Raw genomic sequence first — 17,356 nt, 5'->3', positions numbered from 1 at the left:
TGATGACGCAGCAAGCTATCTTCTCTGCCTTGAGAATGGGGAGGGGCAAGATCTTGTTTAACCTGCTGGAAGCGAGTGCGCTATCTGATCTAGACCAGATCATTAACTTGATCCAGAGACAAACTAGTCATACCTGACCAGAGCAGATCCAGGATAGCTTTGATCCTTGACAGGCACTGAGGTAACAATCTATGACCTTGGTTATTCCCAAAGGTGGAGCCAAATTTGTCTCCCACAGACAGTTGCACTCAAATGAATGTAAGAACATTCACAAAGGATCACTTCGTTGGCACTGATCCAAGGTCCGTTATCTTGTGGACATACAAATCCCTCCTACTCAACTGTTTAGAAGATGCATCAGGGTGCTTCGGAGATACATTCCACCACACAAATACGATCACTCTGTCCCAAGGACAGAGCCAGCCACGTAACTGGAGGCTGAAGGAGGCCCAGGAAGGCCGACAACAGAGGAGGAAGAATCCTTGGCACTGATGACAGCAGACAGGAATAGCTCATACTTTTCCTTCTGCTGTTCGTGGCAGGGTGACGACCACAACACCATGCCCCCTTCGCCCCAAATTGGGGTCTTACCTTGCACGTAAGCGCGTAATAACAGCCTTGAGTGATGCCATCCTCTCAATTCTCTCTACCAAACTATTGCGACTTCAGGGAGAAGCAAGAGTCCATTGTCCAGGTAAGAAGATCTAAAGTTCCTCCAACAATCAGGGAACAAAACGTGCACAGACTCCAATACCACCTAGCTGCCAGGGTATCTGGAAAAACTCGAACCATGACCCTGAGAGGCCATGGGGTGGGGGGGTGGGGGGGCAGCACCTGCTCCAACCAACAAAACACATGGCAGGGAACCACCCGGGTGTTATCAACCAAACCAAGAAGAGAGGCTATCATAAGAAATCCTTTCTGTATGACTATGAATGGCCTTTCTGAACTTTTTTGACCTCTTCCTCTTCTTCTTTTTCACTGAAGAAACTTTAAAAGCAGGATCAAAAGTTGAAGAGGAGGTGGAGGAAGAGGAGTCTGACAAGGAAGAACATGCATGTTCTTCCTCTTTCCAGCTCTCATCTCAGACTCTACAAGCAGAGGAGTCCAGGTCTGTGAGACCAATAGCGACAATGTTCCCCCAATGGAAGATACCACATGGACTCCTTTAACGCGAACCACAACACTGGGAACACTGTCATGGGGGAAGGGGTAGATACACTCACAGTAACTTGCGCTCAGACACGGGGCTGGGGTCACAGATACAGGGATGAGTGCACGGTTTTAGCATGTTCTTGTACCTCTCAGGGGACACCTTTCCTGTCCACAGGCTAGGTTGTTCCCCTGAGGGGATTTTTATTTTCATTCTTCTTTTCTTTTGTTTTTGTCAGTGCTAGCAAAGCCATACTTCTTTATGGACCAAGGACCCAAAGGCACAAGAGTGACACAGGGCAACATTCACTTTCAGCCACGGAGCTGACCTGCACCCAACTTCAAGCGTGGTGTCCACAATTACCGAAGCTTTTCTCATCAGCACTGGTATCACAGGAAGAGCCTTAAAACTGTAGTCCTTCTGGGTTTTGGAGGGGATCACCTCAGTGGACATTCACTGGGTTCACTGGCATTGGGGACATACCCACCATGCCTTTTACCATTGGCGTTACCACGGGAGACAGTGGCACTAAGTACTCTGTGGGTGAGGTAGGCTTTGCTATCAGGTCAGGTCACTAAGAAAGTCATAACGGGCCTACCTCAAAGACCTAAGGAAGCCCAAGCCTTCCATAGACCAAACTTATCCTCAGCGGGCATGGGCACAGGAGAGGAGCCTCCCACTTCCAATGGGGTACGGAAATCACGGGGAGAGCCCCTAAGGCCACCTGAACCTGAAAAGCCTGTAGATGTAGATCCAAGGCCTTCTTGCTCCTGGCACACACTCCCTGGTGATCAAGCAAGAGACATAATAAGAGAATGGAAGAGGTGAAAGATTTCTTCAACATTGCCAAGACAGACCATGGCAAAGGCTTAGCTCTCTTCCTACCCCTTAAGCTACTGTATATGCCTGCTACTGTACAGAAGGACATAATCTACATCAGCACATAGAGACTGCAAAAAATCGTGCCCCCTACAAGAAGCATAGTGTGTGTGGATCTACAAAAGTTTTAGCACAAACCACTTGCAATGTCAACTCTTTCCCTGCCAAGTATGAATTTCTTGGTTCACATTCACAACTAATTTCCTGGAGAGAGAAAAAAAAAAGTTTGGCAAGGTTGCAACAGTATGTCTGTATTTATTGCCGAAAACAAAAGTGAAGAGCTTCCAACAGGTGGGCGGATGGGGCTACTCGCCACCTGTCATTAAATATCTTGTTAATGAATTCAGCAACTGTTCCGGCTCTGCTGAAATGTTCCCTATTTCAATGGACAAAAGGTTTCTATACGCGTAGGAACAAATAAGATTTCTCAAACAATTTTCTGATTGTTACATTGTATCCCTCTCTGGTTATGGCTCATTCTTCCTTTGACTACACATACACCAAATAGTCTGGCCTATTCTTTACACATTCTCAACTAAGATAATTGAAAAAATCTTCTTCCCTCAGGATAAGTGAAAAATTCTTCACTCGAAGGGTTAACTACTACACTGTAATTGTTCAGTGGCTAATTTCCACTTGGTAAGAGTAGAGGCAGCTTTAGTTATGGTAAGCACCTCTTATAGGAAAACGACACTGCAAGATCAAACAATTGTTCTCTAGTTTTAGGTAGTACCATAGTCTTTCACTGTCTTGGGTTAGAGCACACTCACACATCGTATCTGTTTCCTTTCCTCACTGGGATATTTTCCATGTAGGAGCCCTAGGGCTTATATTATCCTGCTTTTCCAACTAGGGTTGTAGCTTAGCTAGTAATTATATAAATAAAAGAACTACATGTTTGAAGCACATATGTGTCAGAGGTGATGCTTAGTCTCGTGTATAATTACTTAAATTCTATTTCAACACATGCCAGTATCAACTACAACATACAGCAATCCAATGGACACATTGAAGATGCAATGACATGATACTGACCAAATCTTATCAAACTAAATCATGCCACAGCATTCCCCCTTGTTCATAAGTGAATAAGTTGCTCCCTAAGCAGCAGTATTGTTTTTTCTTACTTTTCATTCACTCCTTTTGCTCTCTTCCTACTTCCTACTAGTCACACTTCCATCTAAGTACCTGACTAAACCTTTGAAGTCTGTACTATTACTTTTTTTTCTTTAACTGTAGTGTAATATATTTCTCCCCTTAGCCTTCTCTACCAGCTCAGATACATGCTGGATAACTACAAATTAAGAATAGAGATCTCAAGGACTACAAATGAACTTTAACCAGGCCAGACTACTCACAATTACATTCTTTCTCATGTTTTTTTCCCCGTGTACAACAGACGTAATTTTTTCTTTTAATCATTATATATGAAAACTTATGGTTGATACTAACCCTTATGTCATATGCAAAGAATGCTAAACAGGCCTACCAGTATCAGGAATATGGGCAATTCAATAAGACCTCAACTCAGTGCAAATTTCTGTCACATACAGTATTTAAGAATTAATCAAGATGAAATTTCTACATTTCAATAATTCCAATAGCAGTCTGCTATTTTCTAGAACTGCAATTTCTACTCACTCATTTGCCCTGAAGACAGAGCAACAAATAAGGGGTGAATTTGAAAGACATGTCATGTACTGTATAACTCACCATGTACAGGGATCCCCTCGAAATGCTTCAGATAAAAAAACATTACAAAAATGAACAATCATGGCTCCAAGACCTTGTTTGGATGTATCATAAAACCACACAAGCCATGATCTTCGATGCTTTTTTGGCTCACAAAATCGTTTCACTGAAAAAAGGTAGAAAAAAAGACTGATAAAAATTCCTTCATGTGAACTTAAGCAACAGAAAAAAAGCCAGTTGCCACAAGATAATGACAATTCATCTTATGAAAACTATTACTTTAGAGTACATTACACATTTCCATACTGAACTACAGTACAGTGCAAAATTACTATACTTTACTGATAAACCTTTAGTAATTATTATTCATAACATGGTCATATTCTTATGAAACAAGGCAGAAACTTGACTAGTATAAAAAAACGTCTAGGATGAAACCAAAAATTAATCAAACTTACAAATCAAGAGTCCAAAAGCCAGGCTGGCCAGCAGTGCCTGAATAAACCACCCATAACTGTCAGTCAATGCATCTTTGCCACACACACTGGCATCCACTGTGCTGTTTATTAGTGGGGAGGCAGCATTTGACCCAGAATCTAAAATAGTTGGGCTATCACTTCCCATAGTAGAGAGCTTACTGGAATGCCTTCAGATCTATTCTTTGGTTTTCAACCTTCACTGAGCAAAGAGGAATGAAGAGGAACTGCCTGAATCACCTGTGAAATAAAATAAATGTCACATTCACGATTTTTCTATTCATACAATTAATTATCAAAAGGTTTTCATCTGACACAATACTATATCATTAAAAATTCATTACCTAATACAATATAGATTAATTTCAAAATATGCTCATCTTCAAAGTTAAATCCTGATAGGCCAAACCAACATTTTCCAAAACCTAATGAAAAAAAAAATTTGATTATAATTACAATATAACGGTAGTAGAGTTTTATGATAAAGTGAGGTCCACGCCTTTCTCCATTCATAAACTTACTAATTCTTTACACCTAGGCAAACTTTCTCTCTGTATAGAAATAATCTTTCAATATGACAAATTCGAAGATAATTTGTATTTTTCCTAACCATACAAACCTTAGCTATTTACAAAGGGTTTACTTTTAGCGCAGCTGAAATGACGAGCCAATAGTTTTTAACGAGGGTTAATTACCCCCGCGCTAGTTAGCGGGGGGTGGGGAAGGGTAGCTTGCTACCCCTCCCCCCTCCACACACCGGTGACTTGCTTCACTTCACTTAGAGGTAGGACTTGACTTGGGGGTCAGGGTTGGCGGGCACATATGTGTAAATAGCTAAGGTTTGTATGGTTAGGAAAAATACAAATTATCTTCGAATTTGTCATTTGTTCCGTAACCGAAATACAAACCACGCTATTTACAAAGGGTGACTTACCCCTTAGGAAGGGTGGAAAGTCCCCAGCCTTACTGACTTCGGCTTGCCCGGGGGCTCGATCCCTTAGTGAGCAGCACTAGAGAGAGGGAGCCCCTGTACCTCACAGGTTCCTAGCATCGCTAGGAACGAGTGGCCTACATAAGTAGTGTGAGGAGGAGAGTGTGACTCGTCCTATGAAGTTGACCTTGAGACCTTCAGATAGGAATTCTAGGATAGGACGTTCCCCATACCACCTCGTCAGGGTATGGGAGACGCAACAGTATTAAGCTTAATACTAGGAGCACAAAGAAGCATGGGTTACCTGCAGAGGTCGAGGTCAGCTATGCGAGGACCAGGATGCTGCTTCCCCAAGAGAGGGGAGAATGAAGAAAGAAGTAAGGGTCAGACATACTCTTTCATTCACACAGACTAAGACCGGGTAACAACGCCCTCAACCTACTGCTACTTGTCCAAAAAGGAGCCTGAGGTTAGACCAGCTGTTGTGCAGCCACCACAGGGCCGATAGAGAACGTATCGAGGCTCCTGTGGGTCACGTCTTGCAGGTAGTGGGCTGTGAAGGTCGTTTGACGCTTCCAGACCCCCGCTTGAAGTACCTGCGTCACAGAGAAGTTTCTCTTGAAGGCCAGGGATGTAGCAATACCCCTGACATCGTGGGCCCGAGGGCGACGTGACGGAGGAGGGTCAGGATTCAGGGCATGGTGGATAACCCTACGAATCCAAGCAGAGATGGTGTTCCTTGTGACCCTCCTCTTTGTCCTGCCTGTGCTCACAAACAAAGCTCGCACATGAGGACGGACTGCAGCCGTTCTCTTCAAGTAGTACCTCAGACACCTCACTGGGCATAGTAGCAGCTGGTCTGGGTCGTTTGTTACAGAACGGAGACTCGCGATCCTGAAAGAGTCGAACCGAGGATCCGGCACTCCAGGATTCTGAGTCTTGGCCACAAACTCAGGGACGAACCTGAACGTTACCTCCCCCCATCCCCTTGAATGGGCGATGTCGTACGAGAGACCATGAAGTTCACTAACTCGCTTGGCCGAGGCCAAGGCGAGTAGGAAAGCCGTCTTCCAAGACAGGTGGCGATCGGAGGCCTGGCGTAATGGCTCGAAGGGAGGTCTCTTGAGAGACCTGAGAACTCGAACCACGTTCCAAGGAGGGGGTCTCACTTCCGACTGGGGGCAGGTAAGCTCATAGCTACGTATGAGTAAAGAGAGTTCTAGCGATGAAGAAATATCCACGCCCTTCAATCTGAAGGCCAAGCTTAAGGCTGAGCGATAGCCTTTCACTGCCGAGACAGAAAGGCGCATTTCTTCTCGCAGATACACAAGGAAGTCCGCTATTGCTGGAATAGTGGCATCGAGTGGAGAGATACCCCTTCCACGACACCAACCACAAAAGACTCTCCACTTCGCTTGGTAGACTCCCTCAGAGGACCTTCGCAGGTGCCGAGACATTCTCTCCGCAACCTGTTGCGAAAAGCCTCTCTCCGCGAGGAGACGCTGGATAGTCTCCAGGCGTGAAGCCGAAGCGAGGCTACGGCCCTGTGAGGGACACCGGAGTGGGGTTGTCTGAGAAGCTCGTGTCGTGGAGGAAGCTCCCTTGGGAGTTCCGTCAGGAGTTGCAGAAGGTCCGGAAACCATTCCGCGTGATGCCATAGCGGAGCTACTAGAGTCATGGAACAGTTGACCGATAGTCTGGTCCTGTTGAGCACCCTTCTCATCAGACAGAATGGTGGGAAGGAGTACACGTCGATGTTGTCCCACCGTTGCTGGAAAGCATCTTGCCAGAGTGCCTTGGGGTCCGGGACTGGTGAGCAGTACAGGGGCAGCTTGAAGTTCAAGGCTGTCGCGAACAAGTCCACCGTCGGGGAACCCCACAAAGTCAGGACTTTGTTGGCTATCTGAGGATCCAAAGACCACTCGGTACTCACTATCTGCGAAGCCCTGCTCAGACTGTCGGCGAGCACATTCCTCTTGCCAGGAATGAAGCGAGCTGATAGTGTTATCGAGTGGGTTTCGGTCCACCTCAGAGTCTCTACTGCAAGATGGGATAGCTGTTGCGAAAAAGTGCCTCCCTGCTTGTTGATATAAGCCACTACCGTGGTGTTGTCGCTCATCACCACCACGGAGTGACCCGCCAGGAACCGTTGGAACTGTTGAAGGGCCAGAAAGACGGCCTTCAATTCTAGCAGGTTGATGTGTAGGCACTTTTCTGATTCTGACCAAAGGCCTGAGGCCCTCTGGTTCAGAACGTGCGCCCCCCACCCTTCTTTTGACGCGTCCGAAAACAGAGTCAATTCCGGGGGAAGGACGAGAAGACTCACTCCCTTTCGCAGGTTCTCGTCGGCCAGCCACCACCGCAAGTCCGTCTGTTCCAGAGACCCCATTGGGATCAGAGTGTCCGGGGAATCGGATCCTTGATTCCACCGGGACTTGAGCCGCCATTGAAGGGATCTCATCCTGAGGCGGCTGTTTGGAACCAGACGGGCCAGGGAGGATAGGTGGCCCAAGAGACGCAACCACGATTGGGCGGGGAGTTCTTTTCGCCTGAGGAAAGGTTCCGCCACCCTCCTCAGCCTTGCTATCCGGTCGTCTGATGGAAAGGCTTTGTGGAGATTGGTGTCTATTAGCATGCCTAGATAAACCAGTCGCTGGGACGGCTGCAGAGAGGACTTCTCGAGGTTTACCACGATCCCCAGATCCTGGCAAAGATCTAGAAGCCTGTCTCGGTGTCGAAGAAGGGTCGACTCCGAGTCTGCTAGGATCAGCCAATCGTCTAGGTAACGAAGGAGACGAATGCCGTTCCTGTGCGCCCAAGTCGAAATCAGGGTGAACACTCTGGTGAACACCTGAGGAGCTGTGGAGAGACCGAAACACAGCACCTTGAACTGGTAGATCTTGTTGTCTAGGCAGAATCTCAGGTACTTCCTGGAAGACGGATGGATTGGGATCTGGAAGTACGCGTCCTTTAGATCCAGTGTACACATGAAGTCTTGTGGTCTCACCGCAAGTCTGACTGTGTCTGCTGTCTCCATGCTGAACCGGGTTTGTTTGACAAACCTGTTCAGAGCCGAGAGATCGATGACGGGTCTCCAGTCTCCAGTAGCCTTCTTTACAAGAAAGAGTCGACTGAAGAAGCCTGGAGAGCCGTCCACGACCTCCTGGAGAGCACCCTTCTCGAACATGGTCTTGACTTCGGCCTGAAGGGCCAGCCCCTTTGCCGATCCCATGGCATAGGAGCTCAACGACACTGGATTCGCTGTCAGGGGAGGTTGAGATGACGTGAACGGGACGCGATAACCTTGGCCGATCACCGAGATCGTCCAAGCATCGGCCCCGAGATGTTGCCACCTGCGGACGCAACGCTGAAGGCATCCCCCCACAGGTGGACACGCAGGGGGACTGCCACCCCTAGGGCTTGCGGCCGCGGCCGCCACCCCTAGAAGTCTTGCCTCCCCTGGAGGACTTACCACCCCTCTTGACCTTGGCTGGAAAGGGCTGGGGCTTAGACACCACTTTCTTAGCTGCCGGTGCCTGTTTTGGAGCCTTACGAGGCTGTTGCTGCTGTTGTGGCGGGGCTGGAGGCTTATAGGGCCGAGTTGTAAGGGCCCTGTGGAGGAGGGAGTCCGTGCTGGATTTCCTCCACCTCTCAGCCGTTCGCTCCAAGTCTTGAGGCTCAAACAGGCTCTCCCCCAGGAGGGAGGCATGTCGGAGCCTACACACATCTACGGCGGGGACCTTCGGATGGAATCTCTCGGACACAGCATCGCGACGCTTCAACACCGAGTTGGCCCACAGGGTGGTAACCTGGTGCGCCAAGAACTCGATGGAGCGGGTGCCCGAGAGCAAGAAGGTCTCTAGGGCCTTCCTATTGGTCTCCTTGGACAAGTCCTCAGATCGCAATAGGATGCCCAGAGATCCTAACCAGAAGTCCAGCCACGAAGTGGCCTGCATGGCACACTTAGCGACCTTCTCGTGGTTAAGGATCTCTGCCGCCGAGAACGACACCTGCCGGGCAGAGAGTTGCTCCAAGGGAACTCCCTTCGCCAGCTCCTCCAGAGTGATGGAGCGGAAGAGCGAGGTTGTGCTCACCCAGGATCTCGAAATACCTCCTCTGCTGAAGGCGAGGAGGAGGGATGAGTTTGTTCCCGGCAGTGGAACGACTGGAGGAGGCAAGAAGTGCGAGCTGAGCATTGGCCCTAGCTCTGGCACTCTTCAGCCCCCGAGACCAGGGCAGAGCTGCACTGGTCTTAGGGGCCTTCCGAACGTCGAACACTTCATCCAGAATTGTGTCTTTGCCTTCACGGGGGGGGATGACTGGATCCGTAAGACTGTTAAGTTGCCTTATCAGGCTTAGGACCTGCCAGAAGGCATGTTCGGACTCTTGCTGTTCTCCTCCCTGTGGGCTGGCAGCTAAGTCTCCTGCCCCAGGAATCTCTTCCTGGGGTGATACGTGGACATTCCCCTGGGTAGTCATGGGTTCCTGTCGAATCCTTGCAGAGGATTTAGGGATGGTCTTGGAATCCTTGGGCTCCCTCCTAGGAGGGATACAGGATCCCAACAACGAGGTTCGAGGGGCCCCTTCCTCACGAGACAATTCTCCTGCCTGAAGCGAAGTCTCCCCCCCTGGTGCCGGGGGGAAGACTACCGGTCCACTGGACTCACCTGAGGACGGAAAGGCCTCGTCCACGGGAGAAGGAGAGAGTACTCGTGCAGGAGAGGGAACCCTCGAGACCGACCTCTTGGGAACCAACTTCGCCCTGGGGGAAGTCACCACGAAGTCCACTCCTCTCTTTCTCTTCAGCGAAGGAGAGACAGCCGCTGGTTTGTCACCCTGGCCGGCGAGTGCTGGTTTCATAACCCTCACTAACGCCCGTGCCAGCGGACCAAACCAAGTCTGCTGCTCAAAGGACACAGAGTCCGAAATCCTCGCTAAGGTGAAAGGGATCGGGCGATCCTTTGGAGTGGACACGACGGTACCTGCCTGAAAAGAAGGTGGGGAAGAATGTTGTAATGACCTGTCCTCGTCCTGCAATACCAACCTGTGCTTGGATGGAGGTGATCCCGAGTGCCGTCTAGGAGCACGCGTCCCTGCTGCTACCACCGGCTGTGGAATTCGCCGCGAACTATGGTCGCGCGAGGGTGAACGGTCGCGCAAAGGCGAATGGTTGCGCGGGCGTACAGGCGAGCGGTCGCGCGGGCGCGCAGGCGAGCGGTCGCGCGGGCGCGCAGGCGAGCGATCGCGCGGGCGCGCAGGCGAGCGATCGCGCGGGCGCGCAGGCGAGCGATCGCGCGGGCGCGCAGGCGAGCGATCGCGCGGGCGCGCAGGCGAGTGGGCGTGAGGGTGGGCAGGTAAAGGAACACGTGTCCGAGGCGACGAACGCAAGCGATGGCGCGACGGCGAGGGATCGTGCTGCCGCGTAGGTGAAGAAGATCGCTGGCGATAATGATCACGTGATGGTAAGCGATGGCGAGCAGCATGTGAAGGTGAATGATTGCGCGCAAGAGGGCGATCATTCAGGGTTGAGCGATGAGGAGCAGCATGCGTAAGCGGGCGATCGTTCAGGGTTGTGCGATGGCGAGCAGCATGCGTAGGTGAATGATCGCGTGAAAGGGTGCGATGGTGATCAGCATCCGCAGGAAGGCGATCGTTCAGGGTTGTGCGATGAGGAGCAGCATGCGAAAGCGGGCGATCGTGCAGGGTTGTGCGATGGCGGGCAGCATGCGCAGGTGAATGATCGCGTGAAAGGGTGCGATGGTGATCAGCATCCGCAGGAGGGCGATCGTTCAGGGTATTGCGATGAGGAGCAGCATGCGAAAGCGGGCGATCGTGCAGGGTTGTGCGATGGCGAGCAGCATGCGAAAGCGGGCGATCGTGCAGGGTTGTGCGATGGTGATCAGCATCCGCAGGAGGGCGATCGTTCAGGGTATTGCGATGAGGAGCAGCATGCGTAAGCGGGCGATCAGGCAGGTTCGTGCGATGGCGGGCAGCATGTGAAGGTGATCGCTGGCGAACTGGTGATCGCTGGCGAGCTGGTGATCGCTGGCGAGCTGGTGATCGCTGGCGAGCTGGTGATCGCTGGCGAGCTGGTGATCGCTGGCGAGCAGAAGGTCGACGCGTGTCCTGTGAGAGGATAGGTTCACGAGCAGGAACGGGAAGATCGCTGGCGCGTTGGCGAACATGTGTTTCTGACACACGATGGTGAGCAGGGAGTTCAGCAGGAACTAAAGGGTGGTCAGAGACCGCAGGGCGATGGTCCTCAAATGAGCGCTGACGCTCGGAAGAGAGCTGACGAGCAGGAGAGCGCTGGCGAGGGGGGCGAACCTCAGGAGAGAGCCGACGAGCAGGTGAGCGTCGGCGAGCAGGAGAGTCTTGGCGAGCAGGAGATCGTCGACGAGCAGGAGATCGCTGGCGAGCAGGAGATCGTCGACGAGCAGGAGATCGCTGGCGAGCAGGAGAGCGCTTGTGCGCTGGCCCTGCTCGCGTAAGGGAAGAATCCCTTAGCCCCGAAGGGACCGTTGCCCGTCGGGTGACGAGTTCTCCAGAAGGCGAAGATCCGGCAGGAGATGGAGAGCGGTCCGCAGAGAGGTTCAAGGAGGGCGGAGTAGTCGGTTGAGGCTGACGAGGAGAGTCCCCCCCGGAGGACGAAGACCCAAAAAGGCGCCTCTTAGTCCCCCTGTAAGGGGAAGGGAGGCCCTTGTGGCGTAGAGGGCGGTGAGCCTTACGGCGGAGGCGGCCTCGGGGGAGATCGTCGGGACCATCGGTCCTCCGAAGGGGAGTCTCCTTCAAAACACTTCCCTCAGAAGGAAGCTGGGCAGCAGTCGAGACCGAAGGACTCACTTCCCCCTTCGAAGGATGCACGGAAGGAGGAGGAGAGCCTAGAGCACCATCACCAGCAACAGCACCTGCGTCGGAAGGCCCAGCCACGTCGGAGGCCTCTGTCACCACGACGTCGACAATAGACAGAGGGTCTACCTCCGCTACCACCGGCGACTGTTTAACAGCGGCCCCCAACGAGACAAGGTCAATAAGAGCGACCCTGGAGGGCAAGCCCTTAAGCCCCAGGGACGACCAAATCTGCAACAGATCATCACTGGATAAAGAATTATTATCAATAACCTCCCCCGGAGGAGGAGGGGGAACCGCCTCGCTATGGGAGGCGACGCCCTCTCCCCCCACCGAAGGTAGGGAAACAGAACAAGGGCCTGCGCTCCCACTCGGACGACTCTCCTTAGGAGGCGGACGAGGGGGAGCTTCGGAGGAGGTTTGGGCGGCGGAAGAAGAGTCCCGAGAACCTTCCTCCTTCAAGGCTAACCCCGGAGGAGAACGGTCTCTCTTGGACTTCTTCTTACGCCGACGGCCAAACCTCTCCCACTGGGAGGCAGACCACTCCCTACACTCACGGCACATGTTATCCTGGTCGCACCGTCGGCCCCGACATTGAGGGCAGAGGGTGTGAGGATCCGTACTCACGTCCGACATGAAAGTCCCACAAGGACGGCCGGCAACTCCAGGGCATGTCCGCATATTAAATAAAAGAAAATAACTGAAGGTCAACTTCCAACCAATCACACAAGCTGTAAAGAAAAAGAAGAAAATTAAAGGCTGTCAGCGAAGGCGATGAACAGACACGTCTGATCACCGCCGAGCCAAAAGTGAAGTGAAGCAAGTCACCGGTGTGTGGAGGGGGGAGGGGTAGCAAGCTACCCTTCCCCACCCCCCGCTAACTAGCGCGGGGGTAATTAACCCTCGTTAAAAACTATTGGCTCGTCATTTCAGCTGCGCTAAAAGTAAACCCTTTGTAAATAGCGTGGTTTGTATTTCGGTTACGGAACAAAGGATATTTCTATAAATCTTTTATGTGCATGAGCCCTTTTAATCTCGTCTATTCACATGACTAATTTAGTTGGTTTTTCAATCGACTAGAAACAAATGCTCACCAAGCATTTCAATTATGATTTCCACCAAGGAATAGACAGTTGTATATCTGGTCCATAAAAAGTGGACAGGTGCTTTGCCCCAATAGTAATGATCAGAAATGGATAAAACACTAAGATAAAAAGTAAGAAAAATATATGGTTCATGTATTTGGCTAGAAATCAATTATTATATATTTACCAGAACCTTTTAATGAGCAGTTCCCCTCATGTGGCATGTGTGACTATTCTGTAGTATTACAATTCTCCCAAAACAAAATGTTTAAGCGTTTACACTTTCATAGGTACTAAATCACAAGTCATTATAAGGTGTAGTCCAACTATCAGGAAAATTTTCCGAAAAAGGGATGATAGAGTAATACCACGCTTGGAGGATGCTGCAAAATTTATGATTCCCACAATGTATTTCAGTGTTATAAATGCCAGGAATTTGGTCATACTGCCGATACTTGTAGCAAGACTCAGGTATATGCCAAGTGTAGCCAGAACACTGAACCACAGATTGTAGTGTAAATACATTAAAGCATCATAACTGCTCAATGAGGAATTACAATGATACGAATCCTAAGACATATGATGAAAACTGTAAAGTATTCAAGGAGGAGCTTACCAGGATAAAAAATAGAACCGATCATGGAGTCTAGCCCATTGATTAAGTGTGGTCCGAAATATTCAATCGGTGGGAATAAAACCATAAAGATTAGAAATCTTATTAATGAAATGGAATTAGATTATGCTTATTAACTGAAACTTGGTTGCAGGGAAATATTAGTGATAACTCAAAGATTCAGGAGATGACGCCGTGTACTCACGATTTCTACCACGTACCAAGAAAGGATAAAACTGGAGGAGGAGTGGGTGTCTTCGTGTCGAAAACCTTCTCTAGGGTTTCTATCATGAATGAAATAGTATTTGAAACGTTTGAATATATCTATTCAAATTTTCTGACAAGAAACAGTAAGGCATTGAATATAATATTTTATACACCACCAGGGAGTAATATGAGGAAATTCATTGAAGAATTTAGTATTCTTGTGGGTGTGGTAGACGATATTAAAAATACATTAATTGGTGGAAACTTTAATTGTTGGGTAGATGATGAAAATGATAATAAGGCTATAGAACTCAAGGAAGTATTTGAGATGTTTAATTTGATAAACAGTGTTTTGGTATCAACGTCAGTAGGTGGTCATACACTCGACTTGGTCATATGTGGGAAAGATTCTGACCTAATAAGAAACCTTGAAGTGGAACCAGACTTCGAATCTCAAAAACACATAAACTCATCACTTTTGATGTTAATATAAATTGCATCAAAGTATTGAAGAAATGGATCACATATAGGGAACGGGAAAATTTCGATGCTGAAAATTTTATTGAAGCTAGTGTAGCGCAAATGTCTTGTGAGAACATACAATGTGAACATGTGGTAGATAGAGAATGTGTTGAGTGTTATACCAAAAAATATAATGACAATTTTGGAAAAATGTATGATACCAGGTGTCCTATAAAGAGCAAACAAATAGTTGTACAGTACACGAAAATGTTAGATGATATAATAGTGAGCTATTAAAGGCAAAAAGACAGACGTAAGATGGAAGGTAGATGGAAAAGAGCCAAATCCTCACAAGCCAGAAATCTATATAATAAAGCCAGAAATGACTATAACATCCTGTTAGAAAAAAAAGAAAATTCTACAACGGCGAAAGTAAAAAAAACTAATAACATGAAGGAGTTTCACAAAAACCTAGATGATTTGATGGGATTAAAGAAAAAATATGTCTTGCCTGATAATGTCTGTGCAGAGGAATTTGCTATATTCTTTAATGAATAAATTGATAAAATTTATAGAGGTTCCCCCAAAAATCAATTAAAAGGACAGTCAGTTATGCCAGTGAAGGAGGGTAAAAAGTTAATAAAATTTAAGGAAATAAATATGTGCGACTTGTTAAAGGTTATGAGAGAGATGAAGAATACATATTGTGGAAACGACCCTTTCCCAAACAGTTCAATAAGTGAAGCTCCAAACAAGCAAGTTGTACGTAAATAATATTTACCTGAATATACGGTAATTAACCTAAGTATATCAGAATCCTATTTTCCTAGCTGTGAAAAAACTACGTTGATCAAAACCAATATACAAAGGAAAAGGTGATGTAAATGAACTAAATTTATATAGGCACATTTCAAATTTATCCTACATGTCAAAAGCTTATTGAAAAAATCATAAGTGAGCAATTATGGGCGCACATTGATGAGTTAGAGGTATTCCTGGAAAATCAATCGGCCTACAGAGGTAATCACTCTACAGAAACTACCTTATGCTCAATAATGAACGATATGATAGGTCTTCTTGATGAGGTTAAGTGTGGAATTTTGATTATGTTAGATCTTAGTGCTGCTTCCGATACTTTTGTGCACGAGTACTTACTTGACGACTTAAAAGTCCATTGGAGTGACTGAGGAAGCACTGGAATTTTTGCGAAGCTACTTAACGAACAGGAAGACTATTGTAGAAGTTTCTGGGAACCGATCCAGTGAGAGAATTCTTATGAAAGGTGTACCACAAGGTAGTGTTCTGGGCCCTATCTTGTTCAACATATATACTATTGAGCTATCACACATACAGTATTGAAAAAACAAAGTGGGCTTTAAACTACCGGTATATGCAGATGATACTCAGTTCTACCTTTCAATTTCAACAATACAAGATACAAAGAAGAAAATTGATGAGAAAAAAAAGCTCAAATTAAATGTTGATAAAACAGAATGTATGTTTTTTGGCACAAAGGTGGCTTTGAAGAATTACCAGGAATTTCAAAGTATAAAAATTGGTGACGCTGATGTTAGGATTGTGCCTGTTGTGAAAAATTTGGTTGTACTGATAGATTGTAATTCATCAATGAGGGATCAAATAGTGAACACAGTGAAAGAGTGTAACTATCACCTGAGAAACATAGCATTTATTAGAAAATATTTAACACATGAGAATACAAAAATTTTAGTGACAAGTCACATAATATCAAGGCTTGATTATTGCAATTCTTTGTACTATAAACTGCTCAATACACTACTAAGAAAGCTTCAAAATGTGCAAAACCGGGCGGCTAGACTGATAAGAGGCATTAAACCTCGGGAGAGAATAACTCCTGTACTGATCGTTCTACATTGGTTACCTGTTAAGGCTGGAATTGAATGTAAAAATTTTTTGTTGACTCACAAAGCACTTACAAGTGATAAGCCTAAATATCTTCATGATTGCTTGGTCCCCTACCCTCAAGCTACTAGCGCTGCTGTAAGAGTTAGACATGCTGATGACCCATATAGACTATTAGAAATTAGTGTGAATCATGCAATAGGAGGAAGAACGTTTTGTTATGCTGCACCGAGACTCTTCAACGACCTCCCACTTGATGTCAAGAATAGCAAAAATGTGGCAGCTTTCAAGAAAAACCTGAAGACTTATCTCTTTGGAAAGTGTTATAATAGTGATCTGAAAACTATTAAGCCTGAATATAAATGCTGGCGAATAACTGAAAAGATACAGAGCAAAATATTAACTGGAAAGAAATTATTTTCACACCAAGGCCCGCCTGAACAGACTCTTAGTGTCTGATGGAGGGCGAGAAATAAACCCCTAAAAGTAAAAGTAAAGTAATTAACATAAATAGCTCACTTTATTTGACCCAAGCAATTACGCCTATCCTTATTCATCGAGAAGATTCCTCCCTCACAAACACACTTCCAGTATTAATGTAAACAAAGAAATCTCAAACTCATCGCACATTGTAGTACTTTTACAGGGTATACATATGATAGCCACCTGTATGTATGAAGAGGGCTGGCTAAGAATACGGCAGTGTAAGGTCGGGTCGCTTGCCCCGTTACATAAGAATAAGGGCACAGATTATCGGTTAGGTTAGGTGCAGAAGTCAAAGTTATGTGGTGTTCTGGTGAAGAGGTTTTGCAGAAAAACAGACAGTTTTTGTAGTATGAACAATTTAGAAAATGGGAAGAAAATTCCCATTTTCTATTCACGCGGGAGGAACTAGCCCCTGATATACAAAGGCTCTTTATTACCAATAATATGGTAAAGCAATAGCTACAAATAGCCATTACACCAGTAATGCCCCCAGAGCCCCCATTATTAGATAGATGGGAGCCTTTGTATATCACCGGCCAGTTCCTCACGCATTCATTAAAAATGGACATCAACTGACCCAAACTTTACCCCTAACCTAACCTACTACCTGAGCCCTTACCTACTTGCGTAACAGGGAGGCTA

At 47.3% G+C, this 17,356-nt stretch overlaps 1 protein-coding gene across 3 annotated transcripts in view; it reads right to left on the bottom strand.

Moving 5' to 3' along the window:
* Positions 1-17,356, bottom strand: part of LOC137629603 (store-operated calcium entry regulator STIMATE-like) — a 104,387-nt gene that overhangs the window by 86,112 nt on the left and 919 nt on the right. For all 3 annotated transcript variants that reach the window (XM_068361088.1, XM_068361086.1, XM_068361087.1), the window contains exons 2-3: positions 4,183-4,440; positions 3,746-3,890 (exon numbers count right to left, since the gene is read on the bottom strand). In XM_068361088.1, coding sequence (XP_068217189.1) covers positions 3,746-3,890; positions 4,183-4,348 — 311 coding nt within the window. In that variant the 5' untranslated portion in view covers positions 4,349-4,440. The remainder of the gene's footprint in view (positions 1-3,745; positions 3,891-4,182; positions 4,441-17,356) is intronic.

This window comes from Palaemon carinicauda, chromosome 37, assembly GCF_036898095.1.
Source record: "Palaemon carinicauda isolate YSFRI2023 chromosome 37, ASM3689809v2, whole genome shotgun sequence".
Taxonomy (NCBI): domain Eukaryota; kingdom Metazoa; phylum Arthropoda; class Malacostraca; order Decapoda; family Palaemonidae; genus Palaemon; species Palaemon carinicauda.
The sequence above is the reverse complement of the archived record's forward strand: the minus strand, read 5'-3'. Positions and strand labels throughout refer to the sequence as shown.